Here is a 22,392-nt window from a genome sequence, read left to right on the forward strand (position 1 = left end):
GAGACACAGAAGTCCGGTCGCTGATATCAATTGCCAGGTGATCGCCTCTAGTGGCTGGTGATGTGGCAGGAATTGGCGAGCTTGAGATCCACGTGAGAGGAAACCGTCGGGCGGACTTTCCATCTTCACTGCGTACACAAACCGGTCCACCACCGTGCACCACCACAGTTTAGCACAGCCCCTTGTACCCAGCGCAGTCCTGTAGGCTGTTCTGAACACTTACGCCATTTCTCTACATCTATCTACAGAGACTTCGTATCTTACTCCGCTCCAGAAACAAATATACAGCATTTCTCCTGACTGTCCAACTATGGAATTGTCTGCCTCTGATCACTGCCGTCCGTCATGCCGACTTTCGAGGACGGTGACTTCGACCACAATGGGAAACCGATAAGAGCGCCGCTCACGCCTCCACGTGAACCTGTATACCGTGGACTTGCTCTCGATGGAGTCATCACCCAGCTGGAAGAAGTGGCAGCGCGTCCAGAATTTTCAGACGTTGCAGAGAAGCAAGATGGCAGGAATGGGAATGTGGAAGGGGGCAGTCCTGTCAGACCGGCTGATGCCCGTCTCGCGAATCCTATAGCCACGATTCAATCAAGTCCACGCAATGGCAACGAGACCCAGCCGACTTCTCAATATGCGAGCTTCAACAGAGGTGGGCTACAGATACGAAGAACGAGCAGTGAATTAGCTGCTGTTCCCAACGAACGACGTTGGTCAAAGGAGAACTCGAGTGATAAAGTACGAGATTACGCCAGAAGCACAGATACAGCTTCCGTGGCCGTACTGTCGCCAGCCCTGTCCGATCAGACAGTAGAGTCTGAATCTGGAGCACAGAGCTTACCAAGGCCCCTGCTGCCAGTGGGAGAAGGCCAGGTGCTGCAGACCAAGAGTCCTTCTTTGAGCGATGCTACTCGTCGCGTGAGCCAAGATCGGGCTACAGATATCAAGAGACCAAGGAACCTAACGATTGATGTGGCCTCAGACAAAGGTGCAGCGGAGGCTGGCTCGCTGGCGAGTAGACCTCGTGTGCCTAGAGCCCTGTCTACACCTGCCAGCAGCAAGAGCCCAAATGCTGCAACAGTTCAAGACCAGCGCAAGTCCAGAACATATTCAAGGACGGACCATAGCAAACCATTGAACGTATCGTCCTCCCGCCATCCACTACCATCTCCTTTGCCATCCTCGATACCGATGCCACCTCTATCATTGTCGACGTACTTGCAGCTTGAGCTGTCCTCACAGAGACCATCACAGATATATATCCACCGCTCGGCCACTAATGACTTTCCATACGAGTCTTCACGCGTTAAGATCGAACGACTCTTGAATTTTATATTCCTGCCACACCAGCTGGAAGGCGTTCTCTGGTTCGGTGTTCTGGCCTGTCTAGATGTTTGGCTGTACACATTCACTATCTTACCACTTCGAATGATCAAATCGATCTATATCTTGTCTCAAAGCTTTGCTAGAAACGTGGCGGAGGAAATCCGGTTCGTCTCGAGCTTCGTATTCGCTGGGAGTCGACGTGTGTGGCATAGAAGACGCACAAGAGGTCAATCAGCTGTTGGGGTGTTGTCTCGAACGAGTTCTGAAATCCAGGTGCCTCAGGCAAGTTCTAGTCGATCAAAAGGCCGTACCGCCAAACACCACCGAAGAATGAAGTCAACGCCGTCGAATCTGATGCCTGATGACAAAGCCGACATGCTAAAGGGGTGTTTGATTATCGCCACGTGCTTCATCCTGCTCAAGCTGGACGCGAGTCGGATGTACCACTGGGTGCGAGGTCAAGCAGCCATCAAGCTGTACGTTATCTACAACCTCCTCGAAGTATGTGATCGGCTGCTATCTGCTCTAGGCCAAGACGTCCTTGAATGTCTTTTCTCGCAGGAAGCGTTGGAGCGCAAGCCAGATGGTCACAGCAAGGTACTGCGACCACTTTGGTTGTTCGTGCTTGCGCTAGTCTACAGTGTCATACACGCGACTGCGCTCTTCTACCAAGTCGTCACGTTGAACGTGGCGGTCAACTCATACTCTAATGCACTAATAACCTTACTAATGTCTAATCAATTTGTGGAGATAAAGGGGACGGTCTTCAAGAAGTTCGAAAGGGAGAACCTTTTTCAGCTTACTTGTGCCGACATCGTCGAGCGTTTTCAACTTTGGCACATGCTGATGATCATTGCCTCCCGCAATATCGTGGAGACAGGTGGTTTCAGTATCGGTACTCCGAATCTATTGTCGCCTGCAGCTACGGCAACGGCATCAAGCAGTCCAAATATCACACAGGCAGTGCCTCCACTGTCTGCGGCCTCAATACTCCCACGCTCATTTATGATTGTGCCTTCTATGCTGAGCTCTGTCAGTTCGTACGTCCCAACAGTGGCTCATGTCTTGGGACCATTCGTCATTGTTCTGGGCTCAGAAATGCTGATCGACTGGTTGAAACATGCATACATCGGCAAGTTCAACAACACGAAGCCTGTCATATACGGTCGATTTCTCGATATTCTCGCGAAAGACTATTACACGAATGCTTTCGGCGAGCAGAACTTGACAAAACGGCTTGGACTGCCAATCATTCCCCTGAGTTGTTTGATGATCCGCGCTGGCTTTCAAACATACCAGATGTTCGTTGCCTCCTGGGTGCCAGCTCCCTCGAGCAGCAATACAGCTACACTGGCTAGTATTCACCAACAGTATTCTACGACCCGAGCCCAACCGACATCTACAGCAGCTATGATTGTGCGAAAGATGGACGATCTCCTCAATCAGCTGCCGGCAGCCCTCTCGAGTTCGCATGTTACAAGTTACATGACTACCACATTAGTTTTCTTGTTGATGTTTCTCGTCTTACTGGTCTGCAAGCTCACCCTTGGCATGGGTTTGTTAGCCTTCTCACGGGCCCGGTACCGGTCGATGAAGGAGCGCGAGCATACTGGCAATCCTTCACCCTACATCGACGGCGGACGGCGAGTAGGTGGCTGGGGTGTAGTAGAAGTGGACGACGACAAACGTCGCATCATCTACGAAGACGACCCTGTGGCCCTCCAAACACTGAAAACGAAGGAAGCCAAGGACAAAGCGAGAAAGGAGCAGGAGAAAGAGAAAGGTTATAGTGCTGATGGTCTTGAGAAGATCAAGCGTTACGAGATGGCAGCCAAGAGAATCTGGTGATGATACTTGTTGTTGCTTAGCCTTATCGAAGCTCTTCGAAGCTCTTTGTCTACCAGAATTGCCATCGCGTAGAATGAATCGTCCTGACAATGCAAACTGACATGCTGCAACTTAACGCTTGGCACCCGTATTTGGGACACACCCATGTTTGGGACAGGCAAGACACACGTAAAAAGTAGGCGATCTAGACTTATGATAACTATTTACACAGAAGGACCTATATATTGTAACTAATATAGTAGCTCTATTATCGATCTAAAAGTAGCTCTATACACAAAAATTTATAGTTTTACCCTTAGCTTACTAATAATTTATGCCTAGAGTTTAGCTAACCTAAGCCGTAGGCGAAATTAGTACTTATTTTCTAGGTAAGCTTAACTTTATTAGATTTATTACCTAAAGTCTAAAACTAATATAGTAGTTACTTTAGTATATAAATATATATATATATTAGTTAGAGCTAATAATAGGTACTCTAGCTTATATAATTAGGGAAAATGCTAATTAGTGCTTATAAGAAAGTGCTTATAAGCACTAACTATAATAACTTAGCGCGTAATACTAATAAGTTACTAAGACTAATATATAATACTTTTATACTCTTTATAAACCTACTATTAAAGTAGGAAGAAGAGAGAGCTTATATATTTAGATTTATAGCTTACTAAAAATAAGCACTATTTACGCCCTATTTCTAGAGACTCGAACTTTAAGCTTTCTTAGTTTAGCTTACTAAGCTATAACTATATATTCCAGCTGTATAGTATTAATATTTATTATCCTAAAATCTACTATACAAAGTTTTATATAATATAATTAAATTACAAGCGCGCTAGGCCAGTCTAAAAATCATCGAGTTTTGCCCTAAAAACCTGTCCGAAACATGGGTGTGTCCCAAAGACGGGTGCCAAGCGTTACTGTCCGAGGTGCGCAACTCATGGGCGCGAACTTGGACGAAGCTCGATGAACTGAACGCTTGGATTCCACGGCACGTTTTACGCGACCCGTGCCTCCCTGTTCCCGTGGTGGGGTCCAATTCCGGAAGCCCTCCAAGTTGCAAGATGATGCTTCGAAGTGGCGGCTGCCTGAAACGACTCGGAGCTTCCAACGTTTTGTGGCTTCTGACGTAGGATCTAACTTTACAGCTTTTACATGATAGACACCTCGCATTGATATGACTGTGGTATATAGCGCGCGAGTCAGCAATGACTGCCACGGTGCGGACATGGCTGCTACTTAAATCAAGCACTGCAAATGTTCTCTAACCATGTACATGTATAAGCCACAAAACGCTACTGCAGCTAACAAACGTTCTATCAGACGCGTTATACAATCTGGGGTTAAGAGTACTCCGTACCACAAGAGACTCTTCACGATCATATATTGTCGTTGCATCACTATTTTTGCTATTACTGCCACTGATGCTCAGCTTTCTCCTTGCTCATAGAGTTCCTGTGAAGGAGTTGACAAGGTCACCCAGGAAGGAAGACCCTCGGACCCGTCTTCGAAGATGTCCGTAACATGGCAGTCGTTGCAGGAGAGTGGATCTCGATTCTACACCAACGTGCCCGATCTTCGTCACTGTTACCAGGGTCAAGGGGCTATTCGATTTAAGCGCAGGCCGCAGAACAGGTCACCGCCGGGCTTCAAGCTGGCCGAAGCATGGTGAGCGTTTGCATGCGTGAAGTGATTGACTGATTAGCGAAGTACACAAGCCCTGATATACGAAGCGATCTCTGGTACTGGATATTGGGCATGTAAGGCAAAGCAGGGCAGAAAAGCCCTCGCGAGAGATAGATCCGAACCATGCTGTCCTGCCCGTTCCGTCGATCGGTGTGCATCCATCGGAACAGTATGTTTGTGGATTGGCAGTGATGGCAGGCTGCATAGACAAGTCGTTTGGAGCTCGCTAAACAGCAGTGCCCTTTATCGGTAGATGTGTAGGATTGAGTACAGCTGTAATCGTTACTCGTTCTTTTTCTCAGTAATCTACCTATCGACACACACAAGAACGAATCCTGACCACCGACAGTGATATCTATGTTGCGTACCGTGGCTCAAAGACAGCTCATTCATTGTTCGTGTATTCGTTCGTGGGGCACAATTTGTGTTTAATTAGCGCTTCGAGCTGCAGGACTTGTGGTCTGTGGCACCCGCAAAGCCACCGGACTTGGACATTTCAAAAGCCTGTCAAGCCTGCACAGACCTTCCACATCTTGCACTATCAACGCAGTGAAGCGCCCGACTGGCTTGATTAGAGGCTTGCACAATCTTCCAACCTCGAAATACTGCACCCCAAGCCAGCCATCAGCCCAATTGCGGCAGTAGCTGCTGCACCTGCAGTGTAAACAGGACACAAGCCTAAGAACTACCCGGCGTACAACGTCTGTGGTGCATGTGCGGCAGCTGCCCACCCACTAGCCGCTGCTATCGCCAGCTCACCTGTGCCCTCAATTCCTCTTCTGGATCATGAACGTTGGCTCCAGCAAACCTAAGAGGAATACCCTCACAAAGAAGTCATCGTTGCGCACATCGCAAACACCACCATCACGCAAACTCGCTAGGAGTCCCTCGGCACCATATTCCACCTCGTCGACTTCACCTGGACAATCAGGTCGAGATACCCACCAGCGCAACCAGTCTCACAACGTATACACTTCCTCCCAGTCGTCGCTAGCGTACTCTGCAAATTCGAGGCATTCGCCAGTAGTGAAGTCAAACGATTTCTTCCCCGCGACAGCCGATGCATTTCAGCCGTCCTTCTTCTCGCCGACGCCCACAGCTATGGACGACCAGAGCCTCCATCTGACCCAGCAACGGTCATTACCTGCACCACCGCGTCCAGACCCACCTCAGCAGACATATACGTCGCCAGACCTCCGACTTGGCGATTTTGGTATGACTACTTTGGGCGATGTGGCGAGTCCGAATGGCGTCGAGATAACACCACCGCGGTCGGAGACTGGGACTATGAGCCCCAAGAGGATATCCGGCGATCTGGCGCACCAGCTGAAGCCGATAAGAGCACATAGGAAGAAGAGTGGCTTTTCAAGCTTTGTGAATAGCATGCTGGGATCACCGAGGCAGATAAAGATCTCTGCGCCTGAGAATCCGACACACATCACCCATGTATGCTTCAACGAAGAGACCGGCCAGTTCACCGGCCTGCCGAAGAACTGGGAGACAATGCTGTCAGACAGTGGTGTGTCAGAGATGGAGCAGAAGCAGAACCCGCAGATGATGTATAACATAATGAGGGCATACGAGAACAACCTGGGCCAGCAAGAAGATGAGGTCTACCACAAGTTTGACAATGCGAAATCCAGTGATTCGCCGAAAAGCAGTGGCAGCGGTATCAGGCAGAGTCCGGCCTCTGGTCTGGGGATCAGTGCCACGCTTGCAAACACCGCCAGTCCGTCATCCGTTATATCTCCTCCTTCGAGTCCCCGTTTCCCACAGAACCATGAAGGCAGTTTCGAAAACCCAAGAGCTCCTCCACCGATACCCAAAGGGACCAACGCGAAAACGTCGACCCCACCGATGCCCAGCAGTCGGATTATGTCTCAGTCTGGTTATGTACCGAACCGAGCCGCTCCCAAAGCTCCAGCTCCGGCCCCAATGTCGCAACCACAAAACTACTCGCCTCACAGAGCTGCGCCATCCGCTCCCCAATCATCACAACAACTGCCGTTTAGGGAGAAAGATAGCCTGCCGCCACCGCCGAGAATGCCAGAGATGGCACAAAAGTCGTCGGGCGCAGGAGAGATCCCGAGTGCGATATGGAATCAATCGCGGAGTCGGTCAAACTCCGCTGCGAACAAACCGGCTGTTGCGCCTCAATCTGTCAATACTGCCGCACAGTACCAAATGCAGCAAGAGAAAGCAATGGCGGTTGCACAGCAAGCGATAGCAGACAAGCAACTTGATCGGAGCAGGAGTCAGTCACAAAGAGGTCCGGCAGTTCCGCCAAAACCAGTGCAACAAAGTCCAGTGCTAGCACAAGCACAGTATAATATACCGGATCAGCCTAATGGGCGCGTGTCAGCGCAAATGGCGCATGTAGGGGCAACCCCGGGACTGAGACCTAGAAAGCCGCGGCAACCGAGCAACGGGATTGAGATAGCAACTCGATTGAGGGCGATATGCAGTCCTGGCGACCCGACGACACGGTACTTCAACCTCCAGAAAATCGGGCAGGGCGCATCGGGAGGTGTATATACAGCATATGAAGCAGGCACCAAGAGATGTGTGGCGATCAAACAGATGAACTTGGAACAGCAGCCGAAGAAAGACTTGATCATCAACGAAATTATTGTCATGAGAGAGAGCAAACACCAAAATATTGTCAATTTCATGGACTCGTTCCTCCATGAGGGTGATCTGTGGGTGGTGATGGAGTATATGCAGGGTGGCAGTCTTACGGATGTTGTCACTTTCAATATTATGTCCGAAGCTCAGATAGCAGCAGTTTGTCGAGAGGTGCTGTATGGGCTACAACATCTACACAGCAAGAATGTTATACACCGAGATATCAAGTCGGACAACATTCTGCTGTCGGAAAGAGGTGACATCAAATTAACGGATTTTGGATTCTGTGCTCAGATTAACGACTCGCATAACAAGCGGACGACGATGGTGGGCACACCGTACTGGATGGCACCTGAAGTTGTAACGAGGAAAGAGTACGGGCGAAAAGTTGACATCTGGAGTCTGGGCATTATGGCAATAGAGATGATAGAAGGAGAGCCGCCATACCTCACGGAGTCACCATTGCGAGCATTGTATTTGATTGCCAAATATGGCACGCCAAAGATCAAAGATGAGCATGCCTTGAGCGCGGTATTTAGGGATTTCCTTCATTTTGCACTGAAAGTCGAGCCGGAAAAGCGAGCTAGTGCTCATGATCTCTTAACAGTGAGTCAAGATATGAATTTGATGCGATTCAAAACTGACGTGAACTTTAGCATCCATTCATGCAGATATGCGCGCCACTACAGAGTTTGGCGCCACTGGTGCAGTCGGCGAGAGACAGCAGGGCGGCTGAGAAGGCAGCTCGAGGGGGTTAGAAACCTTCTGTGGCCAGCAATCTTCCTACGCCTTCAACCCTTCTACAAAGGTCGTCCCGTATTTTCTCACAACCCACAGACACAGCGAAGCGATGCTCCGCTTTACTACACTGACGAGGAATAATCTGCACTATTGTTTCCAGTGTTTTATCTTTCATGTACCACAAAATTACATACACGCAGACGAATTGCAAGGAGTTACGGTATACAGAGGAGTTATGTGTGATGAGATATGCTGGAATGGACGATCCTGCCAGCGCAGTAAATCAGATTTGAAGGAAGACGCTGTTTATGAATTATAGCATACTGGAGAAGGACAGGGCATATTGGTTGACATGCCTCGGAGTACAAGTAGAGTGGTCATGTCGTAAGATGTTCGGATGGCTGATGATATTGTGTATGCCAGAAAAGCGACCATATATTAGATCTGTGCTGAGCTAGGGCTTGAGCAGAGTCGAGCTTTGAACAGAACAAACAGCAGAAAAAAGAAACATGGTATTCGAGTTCAAGCATAAAAGGCCAGAAATAGTAGCCGTCCTCATGAAATAATGTATCAAAATAGATGATCGACACCGTTGGAGCTTGGAGCTCTTTCCTATTGCACCGCCTCACACGATTTGGTTCGTTGCGGCGCACGCCAGGCAGCCACGGGGAGAGAGGCGATACCCTGAGCCTGAGTGTTCGTCATACTGCGCCCAGCGAATGCGTAGCACAATCCGAGCATGCTTAACGAGGTCCAAGGCTTCCACTAATAACTGATTACTACCGACTCACGACTCGAAACACTACGACCACTGTTACCAGCGTGAAGCCTGTCACCGTATACTCTGATCATTGCTAGACAACCATCCAAATTAACTTGTGCCGATTCATAATACATACCCACTCGGCATAGAGACAGCCACAACCATGTTCCGAGCTCAGCAGAATGCTTTCGACGACGTTGTCGGTAAGTGCTTCTGGGAAGCTCAACTACTGGGTCGCGTTGCTCACAATACCACAGCGAAGGCCACGGACGAGAACTTGACATCGGAGAACTGGGAGTACATCCTCGATGTGTGCGACAAGGTCAACACCAGCGATACGGGCGGCAAGGATGCTGTGGCCGCCATGATCAAGCGGCTTGCACACCGGAACGCCAATGTCCAGCTATACACTCTTGAACTAGCAAACAGTCTGTCACAGAATTGCGGCATGAAAATACATCGAGAACTATCCTCCAAGTCATTCACAGATGCTCTGTTGCGGATTGCGGCAGACCGGACGACGCACCAGGCAGTCAAGAGCAAGATTCTCGAGCGTATGGAGGAATGGACTGGCATGTTCAAGTCAAACCCAGAGTTAGGCATCATGGAGTCGGCATATTACAAGCTGAAGAGCCAGAACCCGAACCTACAGCCACCACAGGCTCCCACCAAACGACAGATCACAGACATTGATAGGCAGAAGGAAGAGGAGGAGCTACAGATGGCTCTCAAGCTTAGTGTACAGGAGAATGGCAGAGCACCGAGTCAGCCAGCGCAAGAGCTCAGTTCGCAGCCATCAGGACAAGCATCGAGCTCGAGTCAACCGCAAGAGCAACCGCAGCAGCATACAGCCGTACCATCTGGCACTACAGCAGCCACGGTGAGCAGAGTAAGGGCACTGTTCGATTTCGTACCATCAGAACCGGGAGAATTGCAGTTCAGGAAAGGTGATGTGATAGCAGTCATCGAGTCGGTCTACAAAGACTGGTGGAAAGGCTCGCTCAGGGGGCAGACTGGCATCTTCCCATTGAACTACGTCGAGAAGTTGCAAGACCCTACACAAGATGATTTGCGCCGTGAAGCAGAGATGGAGGGCGAGGTCTTCTCACAAATTAAGAATGTAGAGAAACTGCTTGCGCTGCTCTCGACAAACACAGGAGATGTTGGTGCTAGGGAAAACGAGGAAATTACAGAACTGTATCATGCGACTCTAGCTATACGACCAAAGCTTATTGAGCTGATAGGAAAGTATACACAGAAGAAAGGTAAGCTGGACATCTACACGAAAGGGGAGTCGAAAACTAATGCGGCACAGATGACCTGCAACAGTTGAACGAGAAGTTCATCAAAGCCCGCCGAGACTATGAGTCCCTCCTCGAAACCTCCATGGCTCAATCCGCACAACAATACGGTCGACCTCCTTCGCAGCCATATGGTGGTTACGGTCCACCTCCGCAGAACTACCCCCAGCAGCGCTTCTTCACGCCAGATGGCCAACCTCCGAACGGCGCGATTCCTCAATATCCTCCCACTGGTCCAGGTCAGACACCGTTCCAACCACCATATCCATCATCAACCCCGGCCCCACAGTCGCACACGCCTGCACCCAGTCAGCCAGGTTACCCTCCACCACAGCAAGGCACGCCTGGACCACCAAGAAGACAATCACAACATTCAGGCTTCGGCCCACAAGAGATGGGAACATCAGTATATGATACACCGGTTGACCAACAAAGACAAAGCTACCATTTCCCCCAACAATCACAATACCCAAGTGCACCGCCCGGAGCGCCTGTCCAGCTCCTGGGTCAAGAACATAAACCGAATGAGAACTACAGCCCATCAGTCTACAGCCACAACGATACATCGCCAGAGAACCCACAAAGTCAACAGAATTATCCTCCGCCCCAGCAGGGTCAGTTCCCGCCTCAGCCGACGCAGGGTCCGCCGCAAGCACCTTCGCAAGCGCCACAACAGCCGCCATCAGGATACGCTCCAAGTGCGCCACCGCCAGACAGACAGGATGGAGGTACACCGTTACCGTTTCACCAGGGACCACCCCCTCAGCAGCAGTATCAGGCGTATCAGCCTTATGCGCCGCCGCCACAGCAGGCGGCCGCTGGGGGAGATGGGAATCCGCAGAACTTCTATAGGTAGGAGGTACAATGCCAAGCCTCACATCGATTCCATGACCCTTAGCGTGTGCAGCGTCAAGTTGATTAGGTCGTCCGGTAATAGCATTGACATTGACTCAGTCGACCAGTTACCAGAAGTACGTGTGTTGTCTTTTCATCAAGCCTGTGGTTCTAGTAGACCACTAGAGGGCTTCTCTGACCATTCGCACACTGACTGAACAGCAGATCTCCACGGCGTCTGAAGTGACACAAACCGATGACAATCTCAAATTCTTCTATGCACAGCCCCTACTTCCCGACGGTTCGCACTGTTCGATTATCCCGCCTAGCAGTCTTGAGAGATGTATGGACCACAAATTTGTGCCGCTTTACGCACAGTGTTCCTCTAGCCTACGTCCCAATAACACACCGCTTCGATGTCTCACAGATTGGCAAGCAGTGAGAGCTGTTTCTTGCAGCCTGCTGGGACGTCGCATAGCACCACGCGCTTCTATTTGCTTTGGCCACGACAGTCTCAGGGCTGGAAACTGGTGTCTCTAGCGATCAATCCTGACTCTTCCCCATTGGCCTTACAGTGACAGTTCTTGAGGTGAATGAGGATGGCATCCATGACCACATTCAGCAACACGCCGATGAGTTCGGTCTCTGGCCAGGTTGAGACCTGGGACGAGGGCTATGCTTCAGTAATCATCTCAGGCGAGGGCACAGGTCAGACAATACTGTCCACGATCCAGGATAGCTTTTACTCCGCCATTTATTCAGTCGAATTTTGGTACTCTACCAACACTTACACTTTTTCCGGTCTGTCCGTCACAATACCAGACCTTACAGGCACCACTCTCACCACCAGAACAGAGCTCATCGTTGAATCGAGTGCGACCATCACGAATACTCCTCCCTCCACTATTGCTGGGACGGAAAGTGCTGTCCTTACATCTTCAGCATCTGCATCTTCGAGCAAAGATGCGGGCAATACCATAGTCGGCGTGGTAGCCGGCGCCGTGGGTGGGTGCGCTGCATTCTTCTTCGCAGTTGGCGCCATGGCGTTGTGCTTCTTCGTCAGACGCAGGAGACGGAGAGCACGACAACGGCAGCAAGAGTCCGACGAAGCGGCGAACGCTACAATACCTAATAACACCGGCACCGAGACGACTGCGATACAGCAGACAGCAGATCCTGGAGGACGCCTCGAGCCCGTTGAGCCAGTCGAAAAACAGCTCTGTCCAGACAAGGTCAATAAAACTCCAGATACAAGCAATTCAAGATCGAACTGGCCATCGCCCTTCGCCGAGCTTGGGATGGAACATGTTCCTTTCGAGCTTGAGGCATCCCCTGCCAGCTGCGGAACGGGAGGAATAGGCCAACCTTTGCAGGTGCAGAAGCCTTCTTAGAACGTGTCTCTGTTTCGAGAACGGCTGAACACACCTTCCACCGGTTATGAAGAGACAGTCGTGACACATGAATCTGAAAGCCCGCAATGGCTCGGACATGAAGCAGGCACGGTGCTCAGTCATCTACACAATCGACATAGCCCAAAGGGATACGGAACTATGGCTCGATGCGTGACTTCGGTACTGAGTGCCAGATTACTCACGATACAGGGTCGGGCATGATCGCAGCATGCACAGCCTTCTACTTAGTGCACAGCAAGGGGTCACAGGCACCCCGCTCGCGGGTAGAAGCAGGATTGAGGACGGCTACATATCCTGGCGAACACCCAGCGGCACTGCCCTTGATAACGTAACACAAGCACGATCATGACAGATCGTTGACTATTTCCACATCGGGTAGAGACGAGCCCACGATATGGGGCCAAGACAGCTAGCTCCGCACCATACTACTATACTCGGGGCAAGGCAGCTCACCCACCGTCCTCTTCGCCCCTATAGCCCATACCCGTCTCTATTTTGACCGTCAGGGTATCAAGCTCAACGACACAGATCATGACGACGCTTTCCACGCTTCGACTTGGCGGGGGTGGCCTCGCTGTCGCCCCGGTATCATCAATCTTGAATATGCCAACTCCCACGAGGCAACCAGTCACCTGTTCCGACAGTTCCTCTTCACTAGCGACGCCGACCAGTGACAGTACCAACACAGCCTTAGACTCGGAACACCTTCCAGCCGGATCATCAACCGCCATAATCCTAGCGATCGTTCTGCCATTGCTGTCACTCCTAATCATTGCGTGTATGGTTGACAGGCTGAGGATGAGGAGAAGGCGAAAACAGAAGCAACAGGTACAGCAGCGGACCCAACAACTTGAACAGAAGCTGGAGGCTGTAAGCAGTGACGACGGCTCGGAGACGCGACTGGTGCGCCCTGCGACGAACCAAAGTCTAAGCAGTCTCTGATCGTCGCTGGGGCTTCGATTGCTGCGCGACCGTTGGTTAAGCAGCCAGCGCAAACAGACGTGCAACCAGTGCTGTGATTGCCACAAGCATAATATACTCTAGCAACGCTGCATGAAGGCACTGAGCATACCGGCGAGCTATCACACCATGTTGTGGTCACTTAGAATCACCGACAGGGTTTCAAACTTGCTGGCAGCGGAAAGCGATACAGGAATTACTACTTTGACAACCTACACCACGTATACTACTAGCACCACAACGGTCCCCCCTGAGGCGCCAGCGACCGTCTTCACCGTAACGCCGACGGGGTTTTCCTCGTCCTCAGCTTCCTCGTCGTCTAGCCTGTCGTCAGCGGAATCTAGCAGCTCAGATCCATCCACGCCACCAACCACAAGCACGAGCACAACTGACGACGCTAAGACCATAGTCACAAGTACTGTCACTGCAACGCCGCCTCCCGCCACAGTCACCTTGCCTTACTCACCGGACCTCCAGGTGACAGATAAACCAGCCATAATCGCCGCTACTGTACCGGTCTGCACGGTGTTTTTGATTGCGCTCATTGGAGCATTGTGGTGGCGGAAGAGGAAGGACAAAAAGAAGAGAAAGAAGAGAGATCAAGACGAACATGGGAGTGGAAATGGAGATAGGAATCGGAGGGCTGCTGGTGAGCTGATTGAGTTGAGAAGGTTTTAGTGGCATGGCCTGTCGTTTCACCGCGTAGAAAGCCAGCTTCCTGAAGCCGGACACAAGGCAATACGTACTTGATGTCCAGACAGGACTCTGTTTATGCCCCCAAGATACGGACTGCTGAGTGGCAGGCGGGTGCGTTGTACGCATTCCAACCGACGTCACGGCCAATGATCCTGCACGCGGCACGTCCTGCTCTTGTGTTCCCGCTTCCGCTTCGCATACATACTGCACACCTTGGCCAGTTCGCCGCCGCCTGGGTCATTGGTGTATGATCTCTACCAGTTGAATTCCGAAGTGAAGGTCGATGCACGAGCCGGCTGGGACGCTAGTCCCAAGAAGGTTTAGCTTATCTCGACTTTCATCGTGTCTCGAGCGTTAAGAAAGTTGACGATCCAGGACAGACGATCAATTGCAGCCACATACAATGAAACTGAGACATAATATACGCCATGAGATAGAGATGCAAGCTGCGAAAGTGCTATGGCTTGTCGGAGCCCGCACGGCGCACAGGGCAGCATGGCGATGAGTTTTGCTGACGACTAGTGACACAACTGCTTGAGTGTACGACTTACTGAGCAACGCGTCTGCCATCTTACATGCCTTGAGGTCTTGTGCTCCTTGCGAGTGGCTTCCAGGACTGATGTGATCTTAGGTTCCGGAGCTTAAGCATACCCTTGACCTTGGAACGAGCTATCCTAGGCCACAGTTAGACGTCCTCCCACTTGGTTGACTGGGCGAGCCTGTGCAGAGCAGAGAGAATATTGTTCTATTCAAAGCAGAGCCATGGCGGCTCTCGAAAGCGTACCAGCGTCCATAGCCACCTCAGCTACAAAAGGCACATCTTCTGCCACTGTTACGAACCCGGTCTTGACGTCGATAACCCAAACAGTTGAAGATACGATCAGTCAACCTGCATCAACTTTTGTCACCACACGGGCACAGACCATTTTGATCACAGACTCTGCACAATATTCGTCGCTGCTTGCGTCAGAAGCATCCGTAGCAAGCGATCGCAGCACAGGCACACATACCTCATCGTCCACGACGCCGCTCACCACAACCACCCAGCAGCCATCCTCCACGTTTCCACTCATACTGGGTGTTGCGCTGGGAATCGTAGGGCTACTGCTCATTGGCAGTCTCGTTGTTGTATACATGATATGGCGACGGAAGAGACGACAAGAGAGAGTTTCTGGACCAGCGGCAGAAAAGGAATGGGTCACTAGGCTTGCTGAACCGCACTACGTACTCGGAGAGACGGGCAGGGTTGTCAGGACAGCAGCAGAGCCGTTTGAGCTTGCGAACAACGAGGTGAACGTGGTGGCTCTTTGGCCCACCAAGGGAGTCACCGCGAGAGAGCGGCATTCTTGGCAACGACGATCAGCTGTTGAACTGGAGGCTGGTAACACCGTGCACGGCAAAGCCGAGCTCGAGGCAGAGCATGAAAGAGATCTCAGACGTGACGCTGGGGTTATCGAATATGGTAAGTCGTGACGGCTTTCTCAGCTCCCTTCGACAAGCTCAAGTCTATGGTCGGGACATTCTCTCGGTGAACTTTTCCAGTGGTTTGATGACAACGATTAATCCATCAAACAGGTCGACAGATCAGACTCAACTTTACCAGATAGACCTCCGGGTCGTGCGGCATGTGCTTTTCCCTGCGTCCGCATCCCACATCGCTCGTAACAAGCAGATCATCGCGGCCCCGTCGCCACTTGCCACTGGCATTCACCACATCGACTAGCGAAACCTGCGACCGAAGAGCTAGATGACAGCAAGCTGGGCAAATGCTTGAACAGAATCCATAATTGAGGAAGATTTCAAGTCTCAGATCGGCAAAATGTTTGAATCACCTGGTCATTGAGACCTACGGATCAGTCGATGTCGGCTCAGACGAAGTCTCTCTTCATCGGCCTGAAGATACTTCCTGGCAGAACCTCTAAGCTGACGAGGTGATATGCGAGCTCTTATGAGCCCAAATGCTATTCTACAACCTGTCGGTCTGGCCGTGAATTCTTGCAATCCTACTTACCTAAACAGGAACGTCGTGCACTGCTGTGTTCTACGTCCTCCATCCGTTCGAGAAAGGGTCTACTTACGACGTACGCCACGTGGAGAGTCTATACGTGTTCTCGAGCGTTCCGCTCGATGTCTACACTGGCCACTATTGTACTGTTGAGTCACGGACGGGAGACCTGGCGCGCGGAGTCACGGCTCGTGTCCAGGATGTGCCTCCGCCTGGAATATCAACGTGGCCGCATGTACGCACAAGTAACCGGAGCTGGCGCCCTCTCCAGGTGCGGCATCAATGTCTAATTGACGGCTCGCAGACTCGCGAATCGACTCCAATGTGTCTATGAAATCTGCTCTAGTGATCGCTCCTTCCAGGGTACTGGCGTGCCCCCGAGATGACGCGACTGGCTAGCTCGATAAGTCCGCGTGGAACGTTTGTAACTAGTACCGATTACCACTCTGGAGCGGCTTCGTCGAATAGTCGGACTACAGTCGTCCTTGTCTTATGTCCCTTGCCGTTCAACTTTTCTGGATCACGATGTCTCAAAAGAACAGCGGATCTCCCTCTCAAAAGCATATGTATGAAGCGCACCGAATATTTCTAGTAGCAGGGTCCACAACCTACTCTCGACTCCCTCGAGGAGCCCGCCCTGCCTGGATCTATGCTTGGACTGCGCGCAGCACAACCGCTGATATGCGCATCTCAGCTGTGAAGCATGTGTGTCAAAGTCTGCAATAATCCGCAGGGAATGATGAGTGTTAGAGACGCACAGCACACACCCAGCTCGATGATAGGGTACGTTCCGCGGTATGCTACGTATGCACCACTGCAGAAAGGCGTTTTCCGACGGAAAACCTCTTCCCACAGGTCCAACCGCTTCAGGTTACTACTGGAGGGGCGGACGAAGTAGTGGCCTAACCACAAAAGGTCGATGAGTTTCTCGTCCAACCTTTCCAATCCGGCTTAGCTGTGCATATGGTGTTACACCAGAGGGACCTTCGTTCTTGGCAAGAATCAGACTTTACGTATTTATGAAGGGCGTCCTCCTCCGCATTCCAATTCTAGTCTTTCATTCACCCCAGGACGCCTTCGCCGGCATCTCGAACTCAACCACATCAGCCGGCGAGTAAAACTACTATTTCCGAGGCCTTGTAACCACCAACTTGCAAGGAAACTCACAATGGCTGCAAGCAGTGCCATGTGCAGTAGACTCTTGGCCGTCGCTGTTCCAGGATGATTACAACATCGACGACTATGGTTTATATGATTCTTCCGATTGGTTCTCTACGAATGGCTTATACGATACGAGCTCGGCATCTTGGACGCCAGAAAGTGTTCCGGGATATATTGCACCCGCGGAGCACCAGAAGATAACAGCATTCGCACCGGGAGCGCCTCAGTTCTCTCTCACAGCGCCTTCACCTGTCACTCACGATGCAACATCAGAGCCTCGACCTCAACAACTTCACTGGAACGATAGAATGACTAGCAATGCACATGCTGACTTCTTTGGTCTCGACCTTGGAGTCGGTTACGCACCAAGCTGTTCTATCCCGGCCGACGTCTTCGACCGGGCCGAGGCGACGCTCCAGAGATGGTCAGATGTCACATCGTCAACGAAGACACGGACGGTGGCCGGGGTCCTCCCCAGTAAGGAGACACAGCCTCCCTCAGCACGTCCGGACACCCACCGTGTGGTCACTGATGACGATGTCTCACTTACCCCTGGCGTCCTCCCGGCAGCAACAATCAGCCCCGAGCCCAGCAAAAAACGCTCACCGCCACCTTCCCTCTCTTCAAACCCGGCAGCCCAAGACCTCAAAATCAACAAGACCTTCCACTTCGTCGCCAACAACGACAAGAAAACCGCCGCCCGGATCCGCAATACAATGACTTCACGAAACCTACGACAAAGTAAAGTCTCTCGAATCGCTGAGCTAGAGCGTGAGCTCGAGAGGCAGCAGGCTGAGGCTGAGATGTGGAAGCGACGGGCTGTTGAGGCGGGATGGCAGGAGAGGGGCGTATAGATTGTTAACGCATAGTTATTACCGTGTTGTTATCTTGAACGGCCCATGGCTCACCTAACTCTTACCCAATTCTCACCCGACTATTACTTGAGGGTTAGTTGAATTTTACCTCATTTCTTGTTTGTCACTCTTGACATCGCGGGTATCTCCGTTCGTTTCTATTCTGTGCTTGAGGCATCGCCTATCCCCATAACTGGTTTCCGTGGTGCCTAACTAAACACGTCAAGCCCGTGCCGTCACTAATTAGATTGCCGGTTTCGCCCACCTTGGGTTCGGAACGCCACGGACATCAGCGGCGGTAACCTTTGAGCTCTATGAGCGCCTATGATGCCTAAACTTTAGGGCTCAGGAGCCTTTCAGTCTGCTCGGCTGATTTTGCCAGACCAGCAATCTAAGTCATTGACGGCACAGGCTTGACGTCCTATCCTTGCGCTCCTAACTGTCATATTTCTTGTGGTTGTACTATCTACTGGCGCTGGTAAGGGGCCATTCAGCATGGCATCTATACATGGCAAGCCTGTGCCGTGAATTTGTTGCCGGTTTCGCCCCCTCGAGATAGGGGCGCCACGGACATCACCGAAGCTGGCAAGGCTGGGTTCCAGGCCCCGTGGGCGCCCATGGTGTCTAAAGCTTAGGCGCTTGTGAGCCTTTCAGACCGCACGGATAGTTCCACCAACCCGCCAATTTATTGACGGCAAGGGCTTGATGATTTCAATTATATGAGATAGTGGTTACATCTGCCATGTACCGCAGGATATGTGTCTGGCTGACGTGCTCGTTCAGTTCTTGCCATAAATTTGGTGAGAGATGGGAATCGGTTTCAAATTTATGACAGTCACTGTAACTTTCTACTTGAACAGTCGGAGTGCATGCATGACTAAGGCAGATTTATATTCCGCTGGATGAAAAGCTAAATCCGCTTACACCTCACCATTTCTGTTAGCATAACGTGTAATACCACTACGACGCACCGTTACATGCAAAAGAGAGGAAGAAGAATTGCAGAGCGATGTTCGAAGCGTCCTGTGCTATTGTGCTGAGCTAATTGAAGCATCCAGCTACATACTCTATTACAGCCGTTGTTGTACAGGTATCCTTCAACACTGACCAAGACACCTATGTCACCAGTGGTCTATGCTTCATCAACTCATGCATCTGCAAGTGAATACTTGACTGCTCCGACGACACTGAACCTTTACTCCTCCGGCTCGAAAGATCGAGATCGGTTGACTAATGGTGTGTGCTCTCGAACGGCAGCACCGTGTCTGACTTGATTTCTCTTAGTCGGGCTTTCGGCCTCGACATCATCCTGTTCGATTGCTGCTTTCCGCTTGCTAGGGGAAATGTTCGTTGGCGATGCGACGTTCTCATCAGACATGATTGCATCAGCATATATAGAGTCGCCCGCTGTACCGTCAGATATCCGAGGCCCGTTGACGGTTCCGAGCACACTAGCGATGTATGCGTGTCCTTCGTTGAGCCGCTCCATCTCGGAGATCATTTGAGCTCGATAAGCCTCTCGAGCGGCGTCCTCGGACATCAAGGCGACAATTCTGGTTCGATTTCGCGGAATGTCATTTAGGCCGAGGTGCTGCTTGATGTATTGCACAAGAGCCCCTTGACATCGTGGGACCAGATGGGCGAAAACCTGTTGACAGACACTATCGACGAAGCGGTGAGAAGCGACATCATAATATGCTTTGGTCTTAGCTGCCATCTTCACCTCAACATCCCAAGGATCTGGGCCGAGGTCTTCCAGTGTCACCTCTTTGACCTTCTTTTTGCCAGCATTTTGACTCTTCTGTATGGCGCGAGCAATCTTCAGACGAGCCTCGGCACGCTTCTCTCGTAGTTGTGTTAGACTCTCCATCTCAGATTCTTTGACGCTATCTGTGTTGAAGGTGAGAGGATGTTTCTGCTCAGCATCGCAGAGTCGATCGAGATGCGTCCATTCGCTCTGAACGACATCATCAAGGTATTCTCTGGTAAGGGCTTCTACCTGAGCATACAACGCAAGATGTCTTTGATTCCCAAAAGTGTTAAGCACGCACTGCAAGACCTCTTTGTGAACAAGCTTGCTGACTTCCGACATGAATTCTTTGAATGTGATGCCCCAATATTGAATACTCATACGGTGCATCTGTTCGACGGCCGTTGGCTCGATCTCGCCCGGTACCGAAGATTGATAGCGCTCATGGTTCATGTGACGGATCTCTTCTAGGCGGAAGCATTGGACTCGCGTGTCAGCTTTGTTGGCTTTTCGAGGCGACTGCTTGGGAAGAAATGAAGTCATGGCTGGCCGCCCCGATTCAGAATCTGTGTCTATACTCACTGGATCGACGCTGGAGCCCTCCCGTAGTGAGCGCTCAGCGCGTGACAACTTCTCAGATTCGGCGTCTGTCTTTCTGAGCATTGTGGGCTTGCCCTTGCTGATTCGACTGCCAAAACGTTGCATTGATTGCACGAGCTTGTTGCGTGATGACGATGATGTAGCAGTCGTATCTTGACTAGAGGTGAACAACTGCTTGATGTTGCCTTCGAAGACGTGAATTTGCTCACGTAACTGGTATGGTAATTCAAGCGCATCAGGAGGCTCTGGCATGGCGTCTAGCTTGTCCCTCACTTCGCCTAGACGCACCTGGATTTTCTGTAGATTTCCAGGCAAGGTCTCGGACGTCTTCTGGAATAGGATACGACGAAGCAGTCCTGTAAGGTTTCGTACCCCAAGCCGCTGCTGTACTGCTTGTGGGAGCCTTGACCAAGGTTGCTTAGAGAAGAACATGTCCTCTGTTTCGATTTCAAGGCCAGGGCCACTTGCTAGCATAACCATCTGATGGCCATATTCGAATTCCTCCTCAGCTTCGTCACCAAAGTACTTGTCTAGGCAATCTCGGCGCTCTTCCTCTCGCGCAAGGTCAACCTTCGTGAATATTGCTATGGCTCGTGATTGGGCGTTTTCCTGTTGAATAATGCTGTAGGACTTCGAATTGGAGACATCGTGGTTGATAGGCAAGGTAAGCATGATCACATTGTTGTCGTCCTTCGCGTACGTCCGAGCCAGGCTTGTGACTACGTCGACATAGTACTCTGGTTGGCCTCTGCCAGGAGTCTGGATAACGCCAGGCAAGTCAATGAACGACAGATTTGGCCATTCACCAGCAGAAATATCGACACGTATGGTATTTGGCGAGAATTTCTCCAGCTTGTCCGATGGGACTTCGATGTCGACTAAACTACCTCGGTCGCGGCTAGGGTTGAGTAGCAGTCTTTGTGCAACGTCTATTAGGGCGCAGAGCTCTTTAGCATCCTCTGTCGTTCTGATTGTTGTGACCTTGGTGTCTTTCTGTAACTGCCATGGACCAAGAGGGTTCGCCTTTGAAACTTTTTTCTGTCTGGTATTGAACGAGTACTTTTCTTCAATACGAACAGTGCATCGCCATGGCGAGGAAGGAGTTGAGCCGTTTGTGAGGTTGATAGCGATGGGGCACTTTGTACAGAGATTGGTATCCTTAGGTACCTTGATCGTTGATATGGCCTCGATGAGCGAAGATTTTCCAGTGCTTTGATCGCCGATGACGACAATGCGTGGTAACTTGATTGTGTCGTCAATGCCGAGTTCTTGGAGTTTTTGATTACAGGAGATGAGTCTCTGTGCTTCATCTCCCAGAATGGGTGCTGCAGCTTGGTCGCTGAAAGTTGGCGGCATATCCACTGTCGAAGATTGCGACATGGTAGGTGATAGTGGCTTCTGAGGTAGTTAGTGAGTGGTAATAGTATGTAGCAGAGGGGAGGAATACCTGATCGTGATCAGTAATTTGTGTCATGTTTGACAATTGCTAACAAGTGCGCGTGCGGGAAAGAAAGAACATCGAGCGAAGAAACAGGCAGAAGACCATTCTTTTCTCATGTCGGGGCAGAAGTGAAGATGTCAAACAGTAGCAGCTTTTCACTGATCTTCACTGCTGAAAATGCTTGCCCCGCCAATGGCAAGGCTACTAGGTGCAGTCCATCAAAGTGAAGACATCTCGCGTCAAATCGTTACCAGCCGTACGTAGACAGAGAATTAGTGGCATCAAGATCATTTCTAGTATACTGCTGAGCTGATGGGAAGAGTAAGGGGGTTGTCCAGATGTCGAGGTTCTTCATTGCCTAATCCGCTCAGAGTGGCCAGGCACGA

At 51.0% G+C, this 22,392-nt stretch overlaps 7 protein-coding genes across 7 annotated transcripts; 6 read left to right on the plus strand and 1 right to left on the minus strand.

Moving 5' to 3' along the window:
• Nucleotides 1–345: 345 nt before the first annotated feature.
• On the plus strand, nt 346–3,180 carry PMZ80_000906 (uncharacterized protein; the record flags this gene model as incomplete). The annotated part of the gene is made up of 1 exon (XM_064869356.1): nt 346–3,180. One exon carries the CDS (start codon nt 346–348, stop codon nt 3,178–3,180), a length of 2,835 nt encoding a protein of 944 aa, XP_064734853.1.
• Nucleotides 3,181–5,649: 2,469 nt separating this feature from the next.
• On the plus strand, nt 5,650–8,246 carry STE20 (signal transducing kinase of the PAK; the record flags this gene model as incomplete). The annotated part of the gene is made up of 2 exons (XM_064869357.1): nt 5,650–8,094; nt 8,145–8,246. The coding sequence occupies 2 exons, from the start codon at nt 5,650–5,652 to the stop codon at nt 8,244–8,246; spliced, it is 2,547 nt and encodes an 848-aa protein (XP_064734854.1).
• A 909-nt stretch (nt 8,247–9,155) lies between these two features.
• HSE1 (ESCRT-0 subunit protein hse1) lies at nt 9,156–11,149 on the plus strand (the record flags this gene model as incomplete). The annotated part of the gene is made up of 3 exons (XM_064869358.1): nt 9,156–9,195; nt 9,250–10,257; nt 10,308–11,149. The coding sequence occupies 3 exons, from the start codon at nt 9,156–9,158 to the stop codon at nt 11,147–11,149; spliced, it is 1,890 nt and encodes a 629-aa protein (XP_064734855.1).
• A 610-nt stretch (nt 11,150–11,759) lies between these two features.
• Nucleotides 11,760–12,518, plus strand: PMZ80_000909 (uncharacterized protein; the record flags this gene model as incomplete). Its single annotated transcript, XM_064869359.1, has 1 exon — nt 11,760–12,518. One exon carries the CDS (start codon nt 11,760–11,762, stop codon nt 12,516–12,518), a length of 759 nt encoding a protein of 252 aa, XP_064734856.1.
• A 1,110-nt stretch (nt 12,519–13,628) lies between these two features.
• On the plus strand, nt 13,629–14,177 carry PMZ80_000910 (uncharacterized protein; the record flags this gene model as incomplete). The annotated part of the gene is made up of 2 exons (XM_064869360.1): nt 13,629–13,636; nt 13,733–14,177. The coding sequence occupies 2 exons, from the start codon at nt 13,629–13,631 to the stop codon at nt 14,175–14,177; spliced, it is 453 nt and encodes a 150-aa protein (XP_064734857.1).
• Nucleotides 14,178–14,957: 780 nt separating this feature from the next.
• PMZ80_000911 (uncharacterized protein) lies at nt 14,958–18,215 on the plus strand (the record flags this gene model as incomplete). The annotated part of the gene is made up of 2 exons (XM_064869361.1): nt 14,958–15,657; nt 17,380–18,215. The coding sequence occupies 2 exons, from the start codon at nt 14,958–14,960 to the stop codon at nt 18,213–18,215; spliced, it is 1,536 nt and encodes a 511-aa protein (XP_064734858.1).
• A 1,195-nt stretch (nt 18,216–19,410) lies between these two features.
• PMZ80_000912 (uncharacterized protein) lies at nt 19,411–21,945 on the minus strand (the record flags this gene model as incomplete). The annotated part of the gene is made up of 1 exon (XM_064869362.1): nt 19,411–21,945. The coding sequence occupies one exon, from the start codon at nt 21,943–21,945 to the stop codon at nt 19,411–19,413; it is 2,535 nt and encodes an 844-aa protein (XP_064734859.1).
• Nucleotides 21,946–22,392: the final 447 nt, after the last annotated feature.

This window comes from Knufia obscura, assembly GCF_036327395.1.
Source record: "Knufia obscura strain CCFEE 5817 isolate CBS 148926 chromosome Unknown scaffold_1, whole genome shotgun sequence".
Taxonomy (NCBI): domain Eukaryota; kingdom Fungi; phylum Ascomycota; class Eurotiomycetes; order Chaetothyriales; family Trichomeriaceae; genus Knufia; species Knufia obscura.